The 19,089-nt window shown below is 39.9% G+C and overlaps 1 protein-coding gene across 4 annotated transcripts; it reads right to left on the reverse strand.

Annotated features, from left to right (window-relative positions):
* Nucleotides 1-577: 577 nt before the first annotated feature.
* Nucleotides 578-18,828, reverse strand: LOC128194797 (uncharacterized). 4 transcript variants are annotated; one of them, XM_052870969.1, is made up of 3 exons: nucleotides 18,685-18,828; nucleotides 15,735-16,912; nucleotides 578-801 (listed from the first exon to the last, which is right to left on the reverse strand). In XM_052870969.1, the coding sequence occupies exons 2-3, from the start codon at nucleotides 16,120-16,122 to the stop codon at nucleotides 746-748; spliced, it is 444 nt and encodes a 147-aa protein (XP_052726929.1). In that variant the 5' UTR covers nucleotides 16,123-16,912; nucleotides 18,685-18,828; the 3' UTR covers nucleotides 578-745. The 4 variants fall into 3 exon arrangements, 1 of the variants encoding a protein (XP_052726929.1); XR_008246165.1 differs by lacking the exons at nucleotides 15,735-16,912; nucleotides 18,685-18,828 and adding an exon at nucleotides 2,195-2,399; XR_008246166.1 differs by lacking the exons at nucleotides 578-801; nucleotides 15,735-16,912 and adding an exon at nucleotides 17,068-17,291.
* Between the last annotated feature and the right edge of the window lie 261 nt (nucleotides 18,829-19,089).

Consider the following 19,089-nt stretch of genomic DNA (forward strand, 5'->3'; position numbering starts at 1 on the left):
CTTACATAGCTACTCTGGGGGGTTGGAAAGCAAAAAAACCTCATTCATTTCTTTACATAAAAATTATTGTATAAAAATTTTTTTTTTTCAAAAAAATATATAGTTTAAAGATCAATGGAAGCAGAATTCTTGATAATTGTCTATTTTGTTTATGAATAGTTTGATTTAAATTTCACTTGTAACACTTCAACTTGTTTTAGATGTTAAAGTCATTTGTTGATGCAATTATAGTGATAACACCAACATCTGTTGGTGGAAGTGAAGAACTTGATTTTTCAAGAATAAAATATTAAGTAATATATATATATATATATATATATATATATATATATATATATATATATATATATATATATATATTAATTAGCTTTCTGGACGATCTGTTTGACTCAATTTAGTCAAGATTTATGTCTTTAAAATACCCAACAGTTTTATTGCGTGGAGTTATGAGGTTAGACAGGAATTTAATTCACAAATTAAAATTATTTTAAATTTGTATACTAAAAGTATTATTCATTTGATTTGATAATATTAAAGCTAAGTACGTGGTGTGATTGCTGTAACATCCCCATAATTATAGCATCAAACTATAATAGAGTTCTTACATCATTGATACAATAGAACAGTTGATAGAAGGAGGAATAAGAGTTTTTCCTCATTATTATACAAACCCTCACTGTTAATTCAAACTAATTACACTCCACACCTTAAAACAGAAATAAAAACATAGGTTTCATTATTAAAACTATTCTTCAGTCGATCCTCCATCTAAGGCTTGCTCCACCGGCATATCACCGACTTCTGCTCCCATCCACCGGATGATCATCGCCAATCAAATACATAACACCAAATAACAACCAAACAACAGACAAAGCAAGGGTGAGCTAATGCAATACAAAACATCATGGTAAATTAAATTAATAACCAAACTTCCATCTTATAAGTTAAATTACTCAATAATATAATAAACATACCATTATCATTCGTAAACTCCATTCATTCGGACAATCGTATGAATATTGAACTCTTAGCTAGTTCTACACTTGCAGTGGTACTTTTACTCAACTACATCCTATCCTACTCTGTCCCCAAACTGGATCTTCGGACATGGATGTACTTATTCGCTAGCTCAATTATTCTATCCTACTCTGTCCTCCAAACTGGATCTTCGGATATGAATATCACCACTGAAGCTACATCCTTCCTACTCTGTCCACTCACACTGTGGATCTTCGGTAAGGATTTTCCACTCTCCACCACATAGCTTTCTCTCTAAGTGAGATCGAGACTATTGAGAGCATAAGAATGAACCCCTAAGTCGGAGTTCCTATATTCATACGTACAGTACTTGACACAAAATCAATAAGGAGTTCCTCCTTGGAACTCTATTATACAATTTCCATTCATAAATACACATGTCAACATATTATCATCTTTAGTCATATCTCAAGAAAATAATTCTCACATACTCAGACATTTCACAACCTCACAGAAACATCACTTATTAACACATAACTCTTTATGGTCAATTAATTTGAACCATTAAGTAGTTCAAACAGCTTGGATACCCTCACCAATGGCTCTGGAAGGGTCAAAAACCCCCCATATCGACCTAAAGAACGTCTAAAACGGACATCCAAAACTCCCAAAACGTCAAAAATATCAAAACACTAAATTTGTTACGCATAACTCGCTTCAGCGAGTTAACTCATTCACTCAAGCGAATTTACTATTCCAAAATTACGAAAATTCACTTCCCGGACTATAACGACTATTCCTTCCATCATACAGATTTTCTAGCCATCCAAAAACTTATCTCCCATCAACAACCCATATTCATCCAAATCTTATAAACATCTAAACTAAACATATAATTAAAAAGGCAGCGGATAATTAGTACAATCCAAAATTTCCGATCAAGACCTAGTCTCCTTTTAAATCCATAAACAGATTCAAAATCTCCGATCTATACGTATACCTAAAAACTTCCACCGATTCAAAATGCTTAATATGAACAAGATCTCTTCAAAACCATCAAAACAGAAACATATCCCAATTCCAAACCGTACATCAATTCAAAAGATACAACAGAAGCAGAATTTCATTCTAAAATCATAAAGGGAATCAAAATCCTAAACATATACCAAATTTAGATCATACAGAAACAAAAAGACTCAAGGTTAGCTCCCCTTACGGTTTTCTCCTAAGCTTGCTTTCAAACGGTTCCCCGACGTTCCTCTGCCTTAGAATTCCTTCTCGTGGCTCCAAACTTAGCTCTAAAACTTCTCTGGTCCAATGCTTTTAGGTAACAGTTCTCAGATTCAACTTAGGAATTCTCTCAGCCCCAAAACCCTCTTAAATAACCAGAAAAACGTGTTTAAATAGTAAAACGCGTTTACTGAGTCAAAACGCGTTCAAAACGCGTCCAAAACGCGTTCAAAACGCGTCCAAAACGCGTACAGCGAGTGAGTCTGATTTTGACAACTTTGTCAGTCCGGTTGAACCCCTTCCCGATGTCGGAATTACGCGTATAAGTACTCGAATCGAAGCTATTCGAGTCTACTTTCTAATGGAAAAAGAATCAACTTAATATCTAATTTGTACAATTAATTATAATTAAAATACCAAACCATGTCAAAGTTGACAGCATTGTATTTTGCATATAACTTTAACTTTTGTTACAACTTGATACATTTTTGGTTTCTTACTCTACTAATGACCCGAGATTCACATTTTCCTTTAATTTTTCAGGGTCTTACATTCTCCCCACCTTTAAAATTTTTCGTCCTCGAAAAATACACTCTTTAATCAAATAAATGAGGATAGAAGTTCTTCATTTCTTCTTCCAATTCCCAAGTCATTTCTTGGGTCTTCTCATTCCACAATACTTTGACTGTACGAATATCCTTTCCTCTTAGTTGCTTCGCCTGAACATCAAGAATCCGTACTGGTTTTGCGTCTAATGACAAATCTTCTCTGACTTGAACGTCATCCACTTCGAGTACATGATCAGGACTTGACACATATTTCCTCAATTGAGATACGTGAAATACATTGTGCAAGTTTGCCAGTTGAGGAGGTAGTGCAATCTCATATGCTACTGGTCCAATTCTCTTGATAACTTGGAATGGACCAAGAAACTTCGGAGATAACTTCTTGGATCTGATAGCTCTCCCTACTCCAGTCATCTGAGAAACTCGTAGAAACACGTGACTTCCCACTTCAAACTCAAGAGGCCTTCGCCTATGGTCTGCATAAGACTTCTGTCTGCTCTGTGATGCCTTCATCCTTTCCTGTATCAGTTTCACCTTTTCTGTTGTTTGCTGAATCAATTCTGGTCCTAACATCACTGTTTCTCCTTCTTGGTACCAACATAGGGGTGTCTTACATCTCCTACCATACAATGCTTCATATGGTGCCATGCCAATGCTTGCATGATAGCTGTTGTTGTAAGTGAATTCAATCAATGGTAAGACCTCATCCCAAATACCCAAGTGATCTAAAACACAAGTCCTCAACAGGTCTTCTAAGGATTGAATCGTCCTCTCAGACTGTCCATCAGTTTGTGGATGATACGCAGAGCTCATGTGTAATTTGCTACCCAACTCACGTTGTAAAGACTGCCAGAATTTCGATGTAAATCGCGGATCCCTGTCTGACACTATGCTCGATGGTATTCCATGTAGTCTCACCACTTCTTTTATATACAGTTGGGCAAGCTTCACCATAGACATCCTCAGATTCATCGCCAAGAAGTGAGCGCTCTTTGTCAACCTATCTATCACAACCCAGATAGCATCATGTCCCTTTCCTGTCCGTGGTAAATGTGTTACAAAATCCATGGCAATACTATCCCATTTCCACTCAGGTACCTCAAGCGGTTGCAATATACCTGTTAACTCTTTGGCAAGTGTACCAAATCGTTCAAAGTAATAAAACCGGTAAGACCGGATATCGTTTCCCAAGAGACTCGTGTAATACCTTAAAACCGTATAATAAGTTAACTAACTTAGACTAAGAATACATCATTTTGGTATGATTCAAGTGTAATAAAATTTCAATTCAAATATAAGTGATAAAATGAACGTCTTAGAGGCTAAAAGATTGGAAAATGGTTAATGGATAATGAAACAATATGGATGAGATGTTGGAGAATGATTGTAATTACTACGCTATCATGCAAATGCACATCACTACTTCATCAATTAATTGCGTTTGTCAACCTTCCAATTATACTTAGACCCAATTCCTTGGTAACCTAGAAAATTCATCTGCATTACGATTAAAGGTTTAAGACAACTAAAGCATCAAGCTCCATTCCTAGATACAATCTCCCTTAGGTGTTAATTCCAGTTCAAGATCCACACAATACTTTCCAATATCTAGCAAATCTTAGATTCATGTTATGGTTGATCAAGTCACAACAAGCTTTAAGAGAAGGAAATTAAACACTCACAATCAATTGAAGGAAGCTTAAATTCATTAAACTCAAGTGCATTTACATGAAAGTTTCGTAACTACATCATTCCCCAACAAAATGAAATTAGTTCTCCATAGTCATGGAGAACTTGAGCTTACAATGGAGAAAAATGGAAGAATGGAGATCCAAGGAGGAAGGATGGAGAGTTTCCACTGCCCAAAACCAGCTCCCTTAGGTCCGAAAATGGTGTTCCAAGCTTCAGCCGCCAAGAAGATACCACCCTCAGTTACAGAATGCTTTAAATAGATCTAGGGTTCCATGTCAGCAGAGTTCGCGCCCGGGCGCCCCTCCTCAGTCGCGCCCAGGCGCGAAGCTCTCGCAGAAGGTCGCGCCCGGGCGCCCTCTTTCTCGCGCCCAGGCGCGGAGCTCGCGCAGATGGTCGCGCCCGGGCGCCCTCTTGGTCGCGCCTGGGCGCGGATCTCGCGCATATGGTCGCGCCCAAGCGCCCTTTTGGCTGCGCCCAGGCGCGAGGCTTGCGCAGAAAATGTATCCTGCTTCCTTCTTCTTGGGCTTTTAGGCGTGAACTTCCTTTCCTGCTCCATCAGATCCTACTTTTGAATCCTTTTCTTGCTCCCATTCTTGGTAAATACAGTACTTCTCTAACAGCTTGCAATTCGCCTACAAATTTGAGGAATTAAATGATGAAAACTTGTATGTAACGCTTAAGCTAGACTTATTCGCAAACTTAGATGAAAAGGGAGGATTAAACATGTTTCAAGCTTAAAAAGGGTAGATTTGGTACAAGAATTGGTTCAAAGATAATGGTAAAAATTACCGTTATCACAACCCCAAACTTGAAATCTTGCTTGTCCTCAAGCAGAAAAACAAACAAATGAACTGGTTTGAACAAACAAACAACTCTAATGCTTCATCACTAAACAAGAATAAAATTCAATCATGCTTGCTTATCATGTTGACTAGATTTTTGTCACAAGAGGTGAAACTTTCACTGGAGGTACTCACAAACTTACAGAATTTAAACAACAGCTTTGTTCTATGAGGGACCAACACACATGGCAATAGTATTTTCTTAACTAACATGGAACCCTTCCTCTGAAAAGAAACTGTTTCACTCACATACACAGGTGTATGGGGATGTGCGTCTCTCACTCAAACATCACAATATCACACAATTGAACTTTGCCTTTCATTTCCCTTACAATGAACACACTTACCTATAAATTTGAAGTACAAGAACATTCAAGGCTATACAAGGGTTAGGTTAAGAAGGAGCTTTGGTTTTTCTAGGCAAAACTAATACTAAGAGAGCATTCATTTTAGCACAAGATAACAAAGTCTCGCGTACTTCCACCAATTGTAAGCAAATCTTACTTCTTTTTCCCTTTTTGTAGTACTTTTAATTTTTTTTTTTTTTATTTTGACTCTTAAAGTCAAATCACATGTCACCTCAAATACCCCAAACTTGAACCATTTTCCTGTACCCCACTTGAATGCTCATCTTAACTTAAGGTAGAGGGATTACAAATTTTTCGGATTGCTTTTTAAGGTTCATGGATGGGCTACAAAAGGTTACAATAGGCTTTGGGTTCAAGAACTTAAGACAACAAAGGGAGAACAAGACAACCTTGATCATGTGTATTGAACAAGTAAATGATCCACTTCAGAGAAAATCAGGCAAAACTCAATTATGCTTCTAAGGTGATATCATTCAACAATAATTCTGGAGCACAAAATCTCACTAGGTTACATAGGGTTCCAAATTTGTTTTCAAACACAATGCCATGCATATTAATCACAAGAAGAACAGCGCATGAAATTCATTCAGTCGAGCGTAACCACAGTGAAAAGAAACTACCCAAATCGAGCCTAATTTCAAAGTCTCACAGAGTAAAAGCAAACAAGCGATTTCTAATCAAGTCAAGTTCGAAACATTTTCATCAACATGTTCATTCAACCAAGTTCAAAAGTACGAGTGCTGAAATAAAATTAACTACGAAATTTAAAGCATGAAAGTAGTAATTGTTTATGAAAGAGATGAAAGTTGCCCGTTTCATTGTCTCATCTATCTCCTCAAGAATCACTCTCAGTGTCCTCCACTTCTTCTTCCTCTTCAGATTGCTCCTCCTCCTCTTCCTCCTCCTCATCTTCTTCTTCAGATTGATCCTCTTCCATTGCTTGAGCTCCAGAAGATGTTCCAGCTCCCCCATCAGTAGAGGTCTGGTCCCCAGGCCAAGCTACTCTTGCAGCATATTCCTCAGAAGTCATGAAACCTGGGTGAGAGGAGGCGTAGACCTGACGCATCATGTCTGCGTGAGCAAGGCCCATCCTATGGAGTGCTTCCAGCTTAGCATTGAGGTCGGCCATATTGAAGGGGTTTTGTGGGCCGTCTTCTTCAGGCTGTGCAGGTGGGTCAGGCTGATTTCTCCGATGCCTTCGTGGGGGCTGGGGTGCAGGAATGTTCTGACCGTCCTCATCAATTAAGCAGTATTGCAGGTAATAGGACCGATCAATGGTTTTCCTTGGTTTCTCAAATGGAGGCAGTGAAGTATCAACCCCAGCAATCTCACATAGGTGAGTGATCAGAGATGGGTGGCCTAGTGGAGTGTTGCTCAGTGCAGTATTGGCACAGTCATTGATCTCGTGTGCAATAATGTTACCCACATTGATTGGCTTACCCTGCAATATAAGGAAAAGGAGGAGTGCTCTACTCACATTGAGGTCAGACATATGGGAGCACGGAGATATGTTGGCATGTATGAATGCCATCCAATATTTGGAGAGAGGTGTAAGAAAGGAACGCTTGATATGCAATGGTTGTCCCTGTCTGTTTCTATGAAAGTGTCCTCTGGGGAGGCACAAGGTCCTCTCAACCTCCTCATAGTCTATCCCTGCAAAATTTGTTCTGTTTGCGTCTGAGTAATGACATGTTGAATTGCCCTCTGGCCACTGAGTGTTCAAGAAAGAGTTGATGGTATTTGCATCAAAAGCTACTGGCCTCCCTCGCACATAACTGGTGAACGGTTGTGGTTCGTCTAAAAAGCTGCGAGCATTAGCATAGAATTCCCGGACTACATCAATATTAGCCGGTTCAGGGAAGGAGATAAGATTGCTCCAGTGTCGACGCCACACTTCTTGGGCAAATTGAGGTTCCTCCCGAGGTAGCTGTTCTACTACTCTTTCCATAAGGAGCCGTCTGTTTTGAGACTCCTCAAAATTTTTCTTGTGTCTCTGAGAGAGGAAGGTTTGAGGTTTGGAAGTCTTCTTTTGCTTCTGCCTCTTTGTTGCTGTGGTTTTGATTCTTTTTGTTCCTGAAACAGAGGCCATTTCTGCACAAACATTCAAGGATTGTGAATGTGAGGAGGAAACACAGAAAGATCAAAGTGAGATGTAACATTTGTGCATTCAAGGCTCACGAGCAAACACAAACAATTAAGACACTCAATCACAAACAATTACAAGGAAATCAAAAGACAAAAATAAACAAAACACATGAAAAGCTCAAATTTTGGCAAATTCTGGCCGAACCAGTCGCGCCCAGGCGCGACCTGCTAGGGGCGCCCGGGCGCGACTTCTGCAAGAAATTTTCTGCAGAATTTGGCCTTCTTGGTTACCTATTTTGGTGATTTTTGTGGTTTTAGAAAGCAAGCCAACACACAAGCAATTCAATTAAACACATAAACTAAAACAAAGCAGTCAAAGCATGGATGAAACAGAGAAAATGGAAAAACAAATGAAGATCAAAGCATGGCCACAATTTTGGCCGAGCCAGTCGCGCCCAGGCGCGACCTGCAAGGGGCGCCCGGGCGCGAGTTTCTGCAGAGTGCAGAACTCAATGGTGGTGGTTTGTTCCAGTTTTTCAATCATCAATCATGCAGTCAAGCAGTTCAATTGTACAATCCTAGTCTAATTCAAACAACAATCAACACATGAAAGCAAAGGAATTTCAAAACAAGCAAACGAAAGCAAAACCTACTTGATTTGGAGAATTGAATTTGAATTTGAATTTGAATTTGGGGATCTTGAGAGAGTTGAGAGCTTGACCTTGATTACCCAAAGAAAACAGATTTTTTGGTGATGAGAATGAGTGGGTGTGAGAGTTCACAATGGAAGTGATAAAGTTGAGTGGGTGGGTTGAGTTGGTAATAGGTTTACTAAGTGAGAGAGGCCACAATGGTGAGTGGGAATGTTGTTGATTGGTGGTAGTTTGTGTGGCTTAGATGGAAGAATATGGTGATTGTGGAGGTTTTGAGAGAATAGGCACGAGAGAGAGAGAGGGGGCTGGAAATTAGGGTTTGAAAATGAGGGAAAATCTGACCTGTGCACTTAAAAATCAGAAAAAATTTGGGCCTGCACATGTCGCGCCCGGGCGCGACCAGCACGCTGATGTCTCGCGCCTGGGCGCGCCTGGGCGCGCCTGGTCAGGGGGGCTTGGGCGTGAATTCTGCAGAATTTCAGCAGACTGCAGAATGGCTCAACTCACAGTACCATTTTCTGATTTTTGCATTCTCTAGCTCTCAAAACACCCCAGAACACCTTCTTTTTATCAAACACGTTTGCTTAAATCTTCAATAAGGGAAATTCACTTGAAGAATCAATTTGAAGGTGTTCAATTTCACAAATTTTCAACATTCTCCAAAACAAGCAATTAAAAATCAAGACACAACACAATCACACCATTCACATCTCAAGCTACACAAAACAGTAACAAACTTCCTCATAGACAAAATTTTTAACAAGTGCTAAAACACAAACAAACAATCAACAACACACAAAAAAAATCACTGAAAGAAGGTTAGAAGGCTGGGTTGCCTCCCAGTAAGCGCTTGTTTAACGTCATTAGCTTGACAGATGAAGCATTTAAGTTTGGTTTTTGATGTTGGTGTGCTTCTTCCTTTCATGACACCAACATATTCTAAGCAGCTTTCTTGTCACCAACTTGACTCTTCTTGAATATGGAGCCTCAATTTCGAGAACTCCATTTGCTTTGATAGACTTGATAACCCAGACCCTGCTCTTAAGCTTAACTGGTTTGCCAGGTTTGGGTTCATCACTTTCCACATTAGAGCCTTGGTGAACTTTTTCATCTTCCCTATCTTCTTCTTCATCCTTCACTTTTGGGGAGAAACAATTAAGACTTTTCTTGACCAACTTGGCAGCTTGCCCTGTTAGACTAGTCACGGACAAACATTCATCCGTGGCTTTAAGACTAGCCTGTTTTTCTCGACTTTGTTGCTCAGCTTCGAAGACATTGAACGTTATTTCTCTATCTTGGTCCTTTATTTTCAATATTCCCTCTTCCATATGAATGACAACCTTAGCTGTCTTCATGAATGGTCTTCCAAGAATGAGTGGTATTTCTGCATCTTCCTCCATGTCCATCACTACAAAGTCCACCGGGAATTGGAGCTTATCAACTTTTATTATCACATCTTCAACTACACCAAATGGATATTTGATAGATCTATCCGCCAACTGAAGTATCATTCTTGTTGGCTTGGCTTCAAGACCACCAATCTTTTTCAGCATAGAGAGAGGCATCATGTTGATGCTAGCCCCTAAATCAATAAGAGCCTTCCCTATGTCATGGTCTCCAATGGTGCACGGGATGGTGAAACTCCCCGGATCTTTAAATTTTGGAGGGAGAGTCTTCTGCATGATGGCGCTACAATTTCCCTGCACTTCAATCTTTGTCTCATCTAAGTACCTCTTTTTCTTGTTGAGGAATTGCTTCATGTGCTTTGCATAGGCGGGAATTTGTTGCAGTGCTTCGGTCAAGGGTATTTTGATCTCCAATTGCTTGAAGATATCCATGAACTGCCCAAACTGCTTTTCTTTATCCTTTCTTGTGTATATTTGTGGATAGGGAAGGGGCCTCTCAACTTCTTTTTCTTTTCTTTTTCTTCTCTCATCCTCTTCTTCTTTTTCTTTCTCTCCACTAACACTATTCTCATTTTCTTTTCTCTCATTCTCTTTTTCTTTTCTATTCTCACTCTTCGTCTCATTTTCATCTTTTCTTTCATCACTCTCTTCTGAGTTCTTTTTCTCTCCACTCACTAACAACTTACCACTTCTTGTAGTGATTGCCTTGCACTCCTCCTTTGGGTTGGTTTCAGTATTAGCTCCAAAACTCTTATCAGGTTTTTCTTCTAGCTTCTTGGCCAGTTGGCCAACTTGTATCTCCAAATTCCTTATGGATGCTTCCGTGCTTTTGTGATTGGAGATGGATACTTGCATGAATTGTTGAAGAGTGTCCTCCAATTTAGAGGTCCTGTCTGATAAAGAGGGGTGTGGTTGGTATTGTTGTTGAGGTGGTCTGTTTGAAGGTCCAGCTTGTCCTTGGCCCATGCTTGGGTGCGGTCTCCATCCTTGATTAAAGTGATTGTTACGGTTTTGATTACCCATATAGTTCACGTCTTCTTGGGTATTGACCTGCATAGCACAATGACCATTAGCATGTTCTCCTCCACACAATTCACACCCTTGATATTGAGCTTGTGAAACATTCTGGAGTTCTTTTGGCAATTGAGAGAGTTTGTTCATGAGCGCTTCAAGCTGTTGGGTCATTATCTTGTTTTGGGCTAGTAGAGCATCCTGAGATTGTAGTTGAAACACGCCTTTTTGCTGAGCCCTTTCATTCTGCAATTCACTGTCATTTGCAGCCATGTTTTCTATTAGCTCATGAGCTTCTTCTAGTGTCTTCCAACGGATATTTCCTCCAGCTGAGGCATCCAACATCAATTTGGTTTGGGATCTCAATCCTCCCAAAAACATATTGAGAACAGTAGGCTCATCAAACCCATGAGTGGGTGTCTTTCTCAGTAGCCCTTTGAATCTGTCCCAGGCTTGACTCAGAGTCTCATTGACATCCTGCTGAAAAGATGAAATCTCCTGTTTCCCTTTGTTAACCTTGGATTGTGGAAAGAATTTGTTGAGGAATTTTGCCACAACATCCTCCCAAGTAGTGAAACTATTTTCAGGGAAAGAGTTTAGCCACATCTTCGCATTACCTCCCAAGGAGAATGGGAATAAACTGAGCCTTATTGCCTCATCTGGCACTTGATGGATCTTTACAGTGTTGCAAATTTCCAAGAAAGTTGCCAAATGATTATAAGGATTCTCGTGTGATAGGCCATTGAATTGATTACTTTGCACCAGATGGATGAGAGCAGGCTTCATTTCCATGTTCACAGCATTTACCCGTGGTCGAGCAATACTATTAAAGTGGAGCGGTCCTGCAAAAGTAGAGTAGTCTTCCAAGGTGCGCCTTGCTTGTCTATCACCATTGCCATTCATATCGTCATTCATATCCCCCATTTCCTGATGAGCTGTGGAAGAGTTTGGTTGCTCAGAGATTACAGGTGCGGGAGAAATGTTTCTCGAAGTTCTGTTTTCTCTCCTTCTTTGGCTATTGTTTCTTCTTGCTGTCTTTTCAACTTCAGGATCCAATAGAAGAGGTTCAAGTGATGGTGTGCTTCTAGTACGAATTTTTCTCTGCATTCACTAGAAACAACAATACTAGAGCACAAGATTAACTTTAAGATCACTAAAACAAATTTATTCACAGTAAAAAGAATAAAAAGAATAGAGCCTAAGTTGGTTAAGAATTACTCAACAGTAAAGTACTAACACCGAGTTCCCGGCAACGGCGCCAAAAACTTGTTAACTCTTTGGCAAGTGTACCAAATCGTTCAAAGTAATAAAACCGGTAAGACCGGATATCGTTTCCCAAGAGACTCGTGTAATACCTTAAAACCGTATAATAAGTTAACTAACTTAGACTAAGAATACATCATTTTGGTATGATTCAAGTGTAATAAAATTTCAATTCAAATATAAGTGATAAAATGAACGTCTTAGAGGCTAAAAGATTGGAAAATGGTTAATGGATAATGAAACAATATGGATGAGATGTTGGAGAATGATTGTAATTACTACGCTATCATGCAAATGCACATCACTACTTCATCAATTAATTGCGTTTGTCAACCTTCCAATTATACTTAGACCCAATTCCTTGGTAACCTAGAAAATTCATCTGCATTACGATTAAAGGTTTAAGACAACTAAAGCATCAAGCTCCATTCCTAGATACAATCTCCCTTAGGTGTTAATTCCAGTTCAAGATCCACACAATACTTTCCAATATCTAGCAAATCTTAGATTCATGTTATGGTTGATCAAGTCACAACAAGCTTTAAGAGAAGGAAATTAAACACTCACAATCAATTGAAGGAAGCTTAAATTCATTAAACTCAAGTGCATTTACATGAAAGTTTCGTAACTACATCATTCCCCAACAAAATGAAATTAGTTCTCCATAGTCATGGAGAACTTGAGCTTACAATGGAGAAAAATGGAAGAATGGAGATCCAAGGAGGAAGGATGGAGAGTTTCCACTGCCCAAAACCAGCTCCCTTAGGTCCGAAAATGGTGTTCCAAGCTTCAGCCGCCAAGAAGATACCACCCTCAGTTACAGAATGCTTTAAATAGATCTAGGGTTCCATGTCAGCAGAGTTCGCGCCCGGGCGCCCCTCCTCAGTCGCGCCCAGGCGCGAAGCTCTCGCAGAAGGTCGCGCCCGGGCGCCCTCTTTCTCGCGCCCAGGCGCGGAGCTCGCGCAGATGGTCGCGCCCGGGCGCCCTCTTGGTCGCGCCTGGGCGCGGATCTCGCGCATATGGTCGCGCCCAAGCGCCCTTTTGGCTGCGCCCAGGCGCGAGGCTTGCGCAGAAAATGTATCCTGCTTCCTTCTTCTTGGGCTTTTAGGCGTGAACTTCCTTTCCTGCTCCATCAGATCCTACTTTTGAATCCTTTTCTTGCTCCCATTCTTGGTAAATACAGTACTTCTCTAACAGCTTGCAATTCGCCTACAAATTTGAGGAATTAAATGATGAAAACTTGTATGTAACGCTTAAGCTAGACTTATTCGCAAACTTAGATGAAAAGGGAGGATTAAACATGTTTCAAGCTTAAAAAGGGTAGATTTGGTACAAGAATTGGTTCAAAGATAATGGTAAAAATTACCGTTATCAATACCCCCAGGTCGTTGATGTTCCACTTTAGCCTTTTGACATGTCAAACATGTTGATACAAATTGTGCCACATCTCTTTTCATTCCAGACCACCAGAAAGACTCCTTGAGATCTTGATACATCTTGGTCATACCAGGATGCATGCTAAGACGACTTTTATGTCCTTCTTCGAGAATCAACTTTTTCAGCTCAATATCATCTGGAATACAGACTCTGCCTCTAAATCTCAAAATACCATCAGCTCCTAACATAAATTCTCTGGCTTGATCTGTACCCAATAAACCCACCGTCTTTTGTAGCTCGGCATCTAATAATTGTTTATCTCTGACCAAACTCAACAAATCACTTGATATCACTAAGTTATTACAACTGATGAAATCGGACTTCAACTCAACATACAACTTCATATCCCTGAATTTCTCGATCAATTCTAACTCCTTTACCATCATAGTAGATACATGCACCGTCTTTCTGCTCAGAGCATCTGCTACAACATTAGCCTTACCGGGATGATATAGAAGTTCAAACTCATAATCCTTCAAAAACTCCATCCATCTTCTCTGTCTCATGTTCAATTCCTTTTGATCAAAAAGATATTTCAAACTTTTATGATCGCTGAACACTTGGAACTGTGCGCCATAAAGGTAATGCCTCCAAATCTTCAAAGCAAAAACGACGGCTGCCAACTCTAAATCATGAGTGGGGTAATTCTTCTCATGATTCTTAAGTTGTCTCGAAGCATAAGCTACCGCTTTCTTTTCCTGCATAAGTACACATCCCAGTCCTTGATATGAAGCATCACAATATACTTCGAAAGGTCTTCTTGGGTCAGGGATCACTAATACAGGAGCACTTGTCAACCTCTGCTTTAGTTCTTGAAAACTAGCTTCACATCGGTCTGTCCAAGCAAAGGGACGATCTTTACGAGTTAATTGCGTCAATGGTGACACAATCTTGGAGAATCCTTCTATGAATCTACGGTAGTACCCTGCTAATCCTACGAAGCTCCTGATCTCCGTTACGGACTTGGGTCTCTCCCATTGAAGCACAGCTTCGACCTTAGACGGATCCATAGATATTCCACCAGCCGATATGACATGTCCCAAAAATTGCACCTCTTTCATCCAAAACTCACATTTGGACAACTTGGCGTATAACTTCTTATTTCTTAACACCTCAAGAACTGATCGAAGATGATCCACGTGTTCTTCCCGAGTCTTGGAGTATATAAGAATGTCGTCTATGAAGACCACGACAAACTTATCTAAGAAAGGTCTGAATATCCTATTCATGTAGTCCATGAATACAGCGGGAGCGTTGGTTACACCAAAAGGCATAACCACGTATTCATAATGTCCATATCTGGACCTGAAAGCAGTCTTTTGTACATCCTCTGCCTTTACTAAAATCTGATGATAACCTGATCGTAGATCAATTTTCGAAAACACTTTTGCTCCATATAACTGATCCATCAAGTCGTCGATTCTTGGCAACGGATATTTGTTCTTGATAGTCAACTTATTCAGCTGCCTGTAATCCACACACAATCTGGAACTCCCATCCTTCTTCTTGACCAACAACACTGGCGCACCCCAAGGCGAAACACTTGGTCTGATAAATTGTTTTTCAAGCAAGTCTTCTATCTGCTTTTTCAATTCTACTAATTCAGCTGGAGCCATCCGATACGGAGCAATTGATACTGGTCCTGTGCCTGGTACGAGATCAATTGAGAACTCGATCTCTCTTTGAGGAGGCAGTCCCGGTACTTCTTCAGGAAACACATCCATGAAATCACTTACCACTGAGTGATCTATGCTCCTTCCACTCTGGTTAATCTCCATGTGTGTCAACACAATGAAGCAACACAACCCTTCCTGTACTTCGCGCAACAGATTCCTCGAAGATAATATCTTCGATTCTTCCTCTTGAGGAAATAACAATTTCTTTGCACCACAGTCTAAGAGAATGTGATTGGAAGTTAGCCAATCCATTCCTAAAATTACCTCTAAACCTTGTAGAGGTAAGCAGATGAGATTAACTTTAAACTGACGTCCTTCTACTACTACAGGACATCTAGTACATGCTAGAGATGTCTTAACTAAACCCGAAGCCGGAGTAGACACTATTAGGTCATACTGTAGCTCACTCACAGGCAATCCCAACTCTCGCACACAAACATCAGACACAAAGGAGTGTGTAGCTCCAGAATCAAACAAAACACAACAAGCTTTCCCAAACAATAAACAATTGCCGATGATAAGATTACCTGGCCCAGTTGCCTCTGCTCCGGTCATTGCATATACTCTGCCCACAGCCTGCGGTTTGACATCTGCCGTCTGTTGAGACTGACTAGTCGGTTGCTGAACCCTTGGTCTTCCAGATGTGGGACAATTCCTGGCAAAGTGTCCCTCCTTCCCGCAGGCATTACACTTCATATGACCAACTAACTGAGGGCAAACGGACCTATAATGTGGTCCTCCACAATTAAAGCACTTCACCACTCCAGGTTGTCCTGCTTGGCCAGATTGATGAAATGAAGGTCCTTTAAGCCCCTGGAAAGGAGGTTTAGAATAGGGCTTTCTCCTGTCTCCATGCCGGAATTTGGACCCAGATGGTCCACCAATCCTCTGGGGTGGTCTCTGCTGAAATTGCATTTCATTCTTTGTCTTTTCTAACACTTTAGCTCTCTCCACCAATGTAGGAAACTCCTTGATACATAAACCTTTGACCAGCAATTTGATATCTCCTCTCAGTCCATTTTCAAACTTCCTACACTGTCATTCTTCATCCATATCCAGAGTATGGAAGCGACTAAGATGCTTAAATTTATCGGCATATTCTGTCACAGTCATTCCCCTTTGCACTAACTGGAGAAATTCTACTTCCTTGGTATACCTTACACTGTCCGGAAAGTACTCAGCATAGAACTTATTCTGGAATAAGTTCCAAGTGATCGGTTTACCACTCCTTTCCAACAGTGTTCTCGTACTGGTCCACCAATGACTGGCTTCTCCTGACAACAAATATTCAGTATAAGCCAATCTATTATCGTCTGGGCAGTTTTTGGCATTGAAAATTCTCTCCATATCTCTAAACCATTGGTCTGCTTCGTCGGCACTGGTATTGCCACAAAATTTAGCTAGATGATGTTGAAGAAAATTCTCTAGACTCCACTCTTGAATAGGAGTGGGCGGAATATAGAATGGGTCAGCGGGAGCTCTTGCACCACCGTTTATTAGTTCCACAAATTGCCTCTGGTGTGCCTCAGCTGACACCCTAGCAGCCTCCAATTGTTGTAATGCAACTGTGTTTTGTTGTATCAATGATGCATTCTGCTGTTGCATCGCCACCACAAAAGATTCCATTACTCTCACCAAATTAGAAACATCAGACTGTGCAGGTGAAGGAGAAGGAGGAGGAGGAGGTGATCTGCGTGCCATGGTTCTGTCCAAAGAGAAGAACCATTAGTCTAAAATTCAATTCCTATAATAGGAATACGCAACTAAGATCACACAACTAAGACATGGTATTTTCATCACCTACAAAATTCCTAGTGAAAGAACTGCTCTGATACCATTAATGTAACATCCCCATAATTATAGCATCAAACTATAATAGAGTTCTTACATCATTGATACAATAGAACAGTTGATAGAAGGAGGAATAAGAGTTTTTCCTCATTATTATACAAACCCTCACTGTTAATTCAAACTAATTACACTCCACACCTTAAAACAGAAATAAAAACATAGGTTTCATTATTAAAACTATTCTTCAGTCGATCCTCCATCTAAGGCTTGCTCCACCGGCATATCACCGACTTCTGCTCCCATCCACCGGATGATCATCGCCAATCAAATACATAACACCAAATAACAACCAAACAACAGACAAAGCAAGGGTGAGCTAATGCAATACAAAACATCATGGTAAATTAAATTAATAACCAAACTTCCATCTTATAAGTTAAATTACTCAATAATATAATAAACATACCATTATCATTCGTAAACTCCATTCATTCGGACAATCGTATGAATATTGAACTCTTAGCTAGTTCTACACTTGCAGTGGTACTTTTACTCAACTACATCCTATCCTACTTTGTCCCCAAACTGGATCTTCGGACATGGATGTACTTATTCGCTAGCTCAATTATTCTATCCTACTTTGTCCTCCAAACTGGATCTTCGGATATGAATATCACCACTGAAGCTACATCCTTCCTACTCTGTCCACTCACACTGTGGATCTTCGGTAAGGATTTTCCACTCTCCACCACATAGCTTTCTCTCTAAGTGAGATCGAGACTATTGAGAGCATAAGAATGAACCCCTAAGTCGGAGTTCCTATATTCATACGTACAGTACTTGACACAAAATCAATAAGGAGTTCCTCCTTGGAACTCTATTATACAATTTCCATTCATAAATACACATGTCAACATATTATCATCTTTAGTCATATCTCAAGAAAATAATTCTCACATACTCAGACATTTCACAACCTCACAGAAACATCACTTATTAACACATAACTCTTTATGGTCAATTAATTTGAACCATTAAGTAGTTCAAACAGCTTGGATACCCTCACCAATGGCTCTGGAAGGGTCAAAAACCCCCCATATCGACCTAAAGAACGTCTAAAACGGACATCCAAAACTCCCAAAACGTCAAAAATATCAAAACACTAAATTTGTTACGCATAACTCGCTTCAGCGAGTTAACTCATTCACTCAAGCGAATTTACTATTCCAAAATTACGAAAATTCACTTCCCGGACTATAACGACTATTCCTTCCATCATACAGATTTTCTAGCCATCCAAAAACTTATCTCCCATCAACAACCCATATTCATCCAAATCTTATAAACATCTAAACTAAACATATAATTAAAAAGGCAGCGGATAATTAGTACAATCCAAAATTTCCGATCAAGACCTAGTCTCCTTTTAAATCCATAAACAGATTCAAAATCTCCGATCTATACGTATACCTAAAAACTTCCACCGATTCAAAATGCTTAATATGAACAAGATCTCTTCAAAACCATCAAAACAGAAACATATCCCAATTCCAAACCGTACATCAATTCAAAAGATACAACAGAAGCAGAATTTCATTCTAAAATCATAAAGGGAATCAAAATCCTAAACATATACCAAATTTAGATCATACAGAAACAAAAAGACTCAAGGTTAGCTCCCCTTACGGTTTTCTCCTAAGCTTGCTTTCAAACGGTTCCCCGACGTTCCTCTGCCTTAGAATTCCTTCTCGTGGCTCCAAACTTAGCTCTAAAACTTCTCTGGTCCAATGCTTTTAGGTAACAGTTCTCAGATTTAACTTAGGAATTCTCTCAGCCCCAAAACCCTCTTAAATAACCAGAAAAACGTGTTTAAATAGTAAAACGCGTTTACTGAGTCAAAACGCGTTCAAAACGCGTCCAAAACGCGTACAGCGAGTGAGTCTGATTTTGACAACTTTGTCAGTCCGGTTGAACCCCTTCCCGATGTCGGAATTACGCGTATAAGTACTCGAATCGAAGCTATTCGAGTCTACTTTCTAATGGAAAAAGAATCAACTTAATATCTAATTTGTACAATTAATTATAATTAAA

The sequence above is a fragment of the Vigna angularis genome, chromosome 11 (genome assembly GCF_016808095.1).
Source record: "Vigna angularis cultivar LongXiaoDou No.4 chromosome 11, ASM1680809v1, whole genome shotgun sequence".
NCBI classification, from domain to species: domain Eukaryota; kingdom Viridiplantae; phylum Streptophyta; class Magnoliopsida; order Fabales; family Fabaceae; genus Vigna; species Vigna angularis.

What these genes read in the sequence shown, in the direction of transcription:
- LOC128194797 (XM_052870969.1), bottom strand. Translation starts at nt 16,122, where the DNA reads ATGCAATTTCAGCAGAGACCACCCCAGAGGATTGGTGGACCATCTGGG. An exon ending in AGCAGAGGCAACTGGGCCAG is followed by an intron (nt 802 to 15,734) that starts GTAATCTTATCA and finishes GGATGGGAGCAG; the next exon opens with AAGTCGGTGATATGCCGGTG.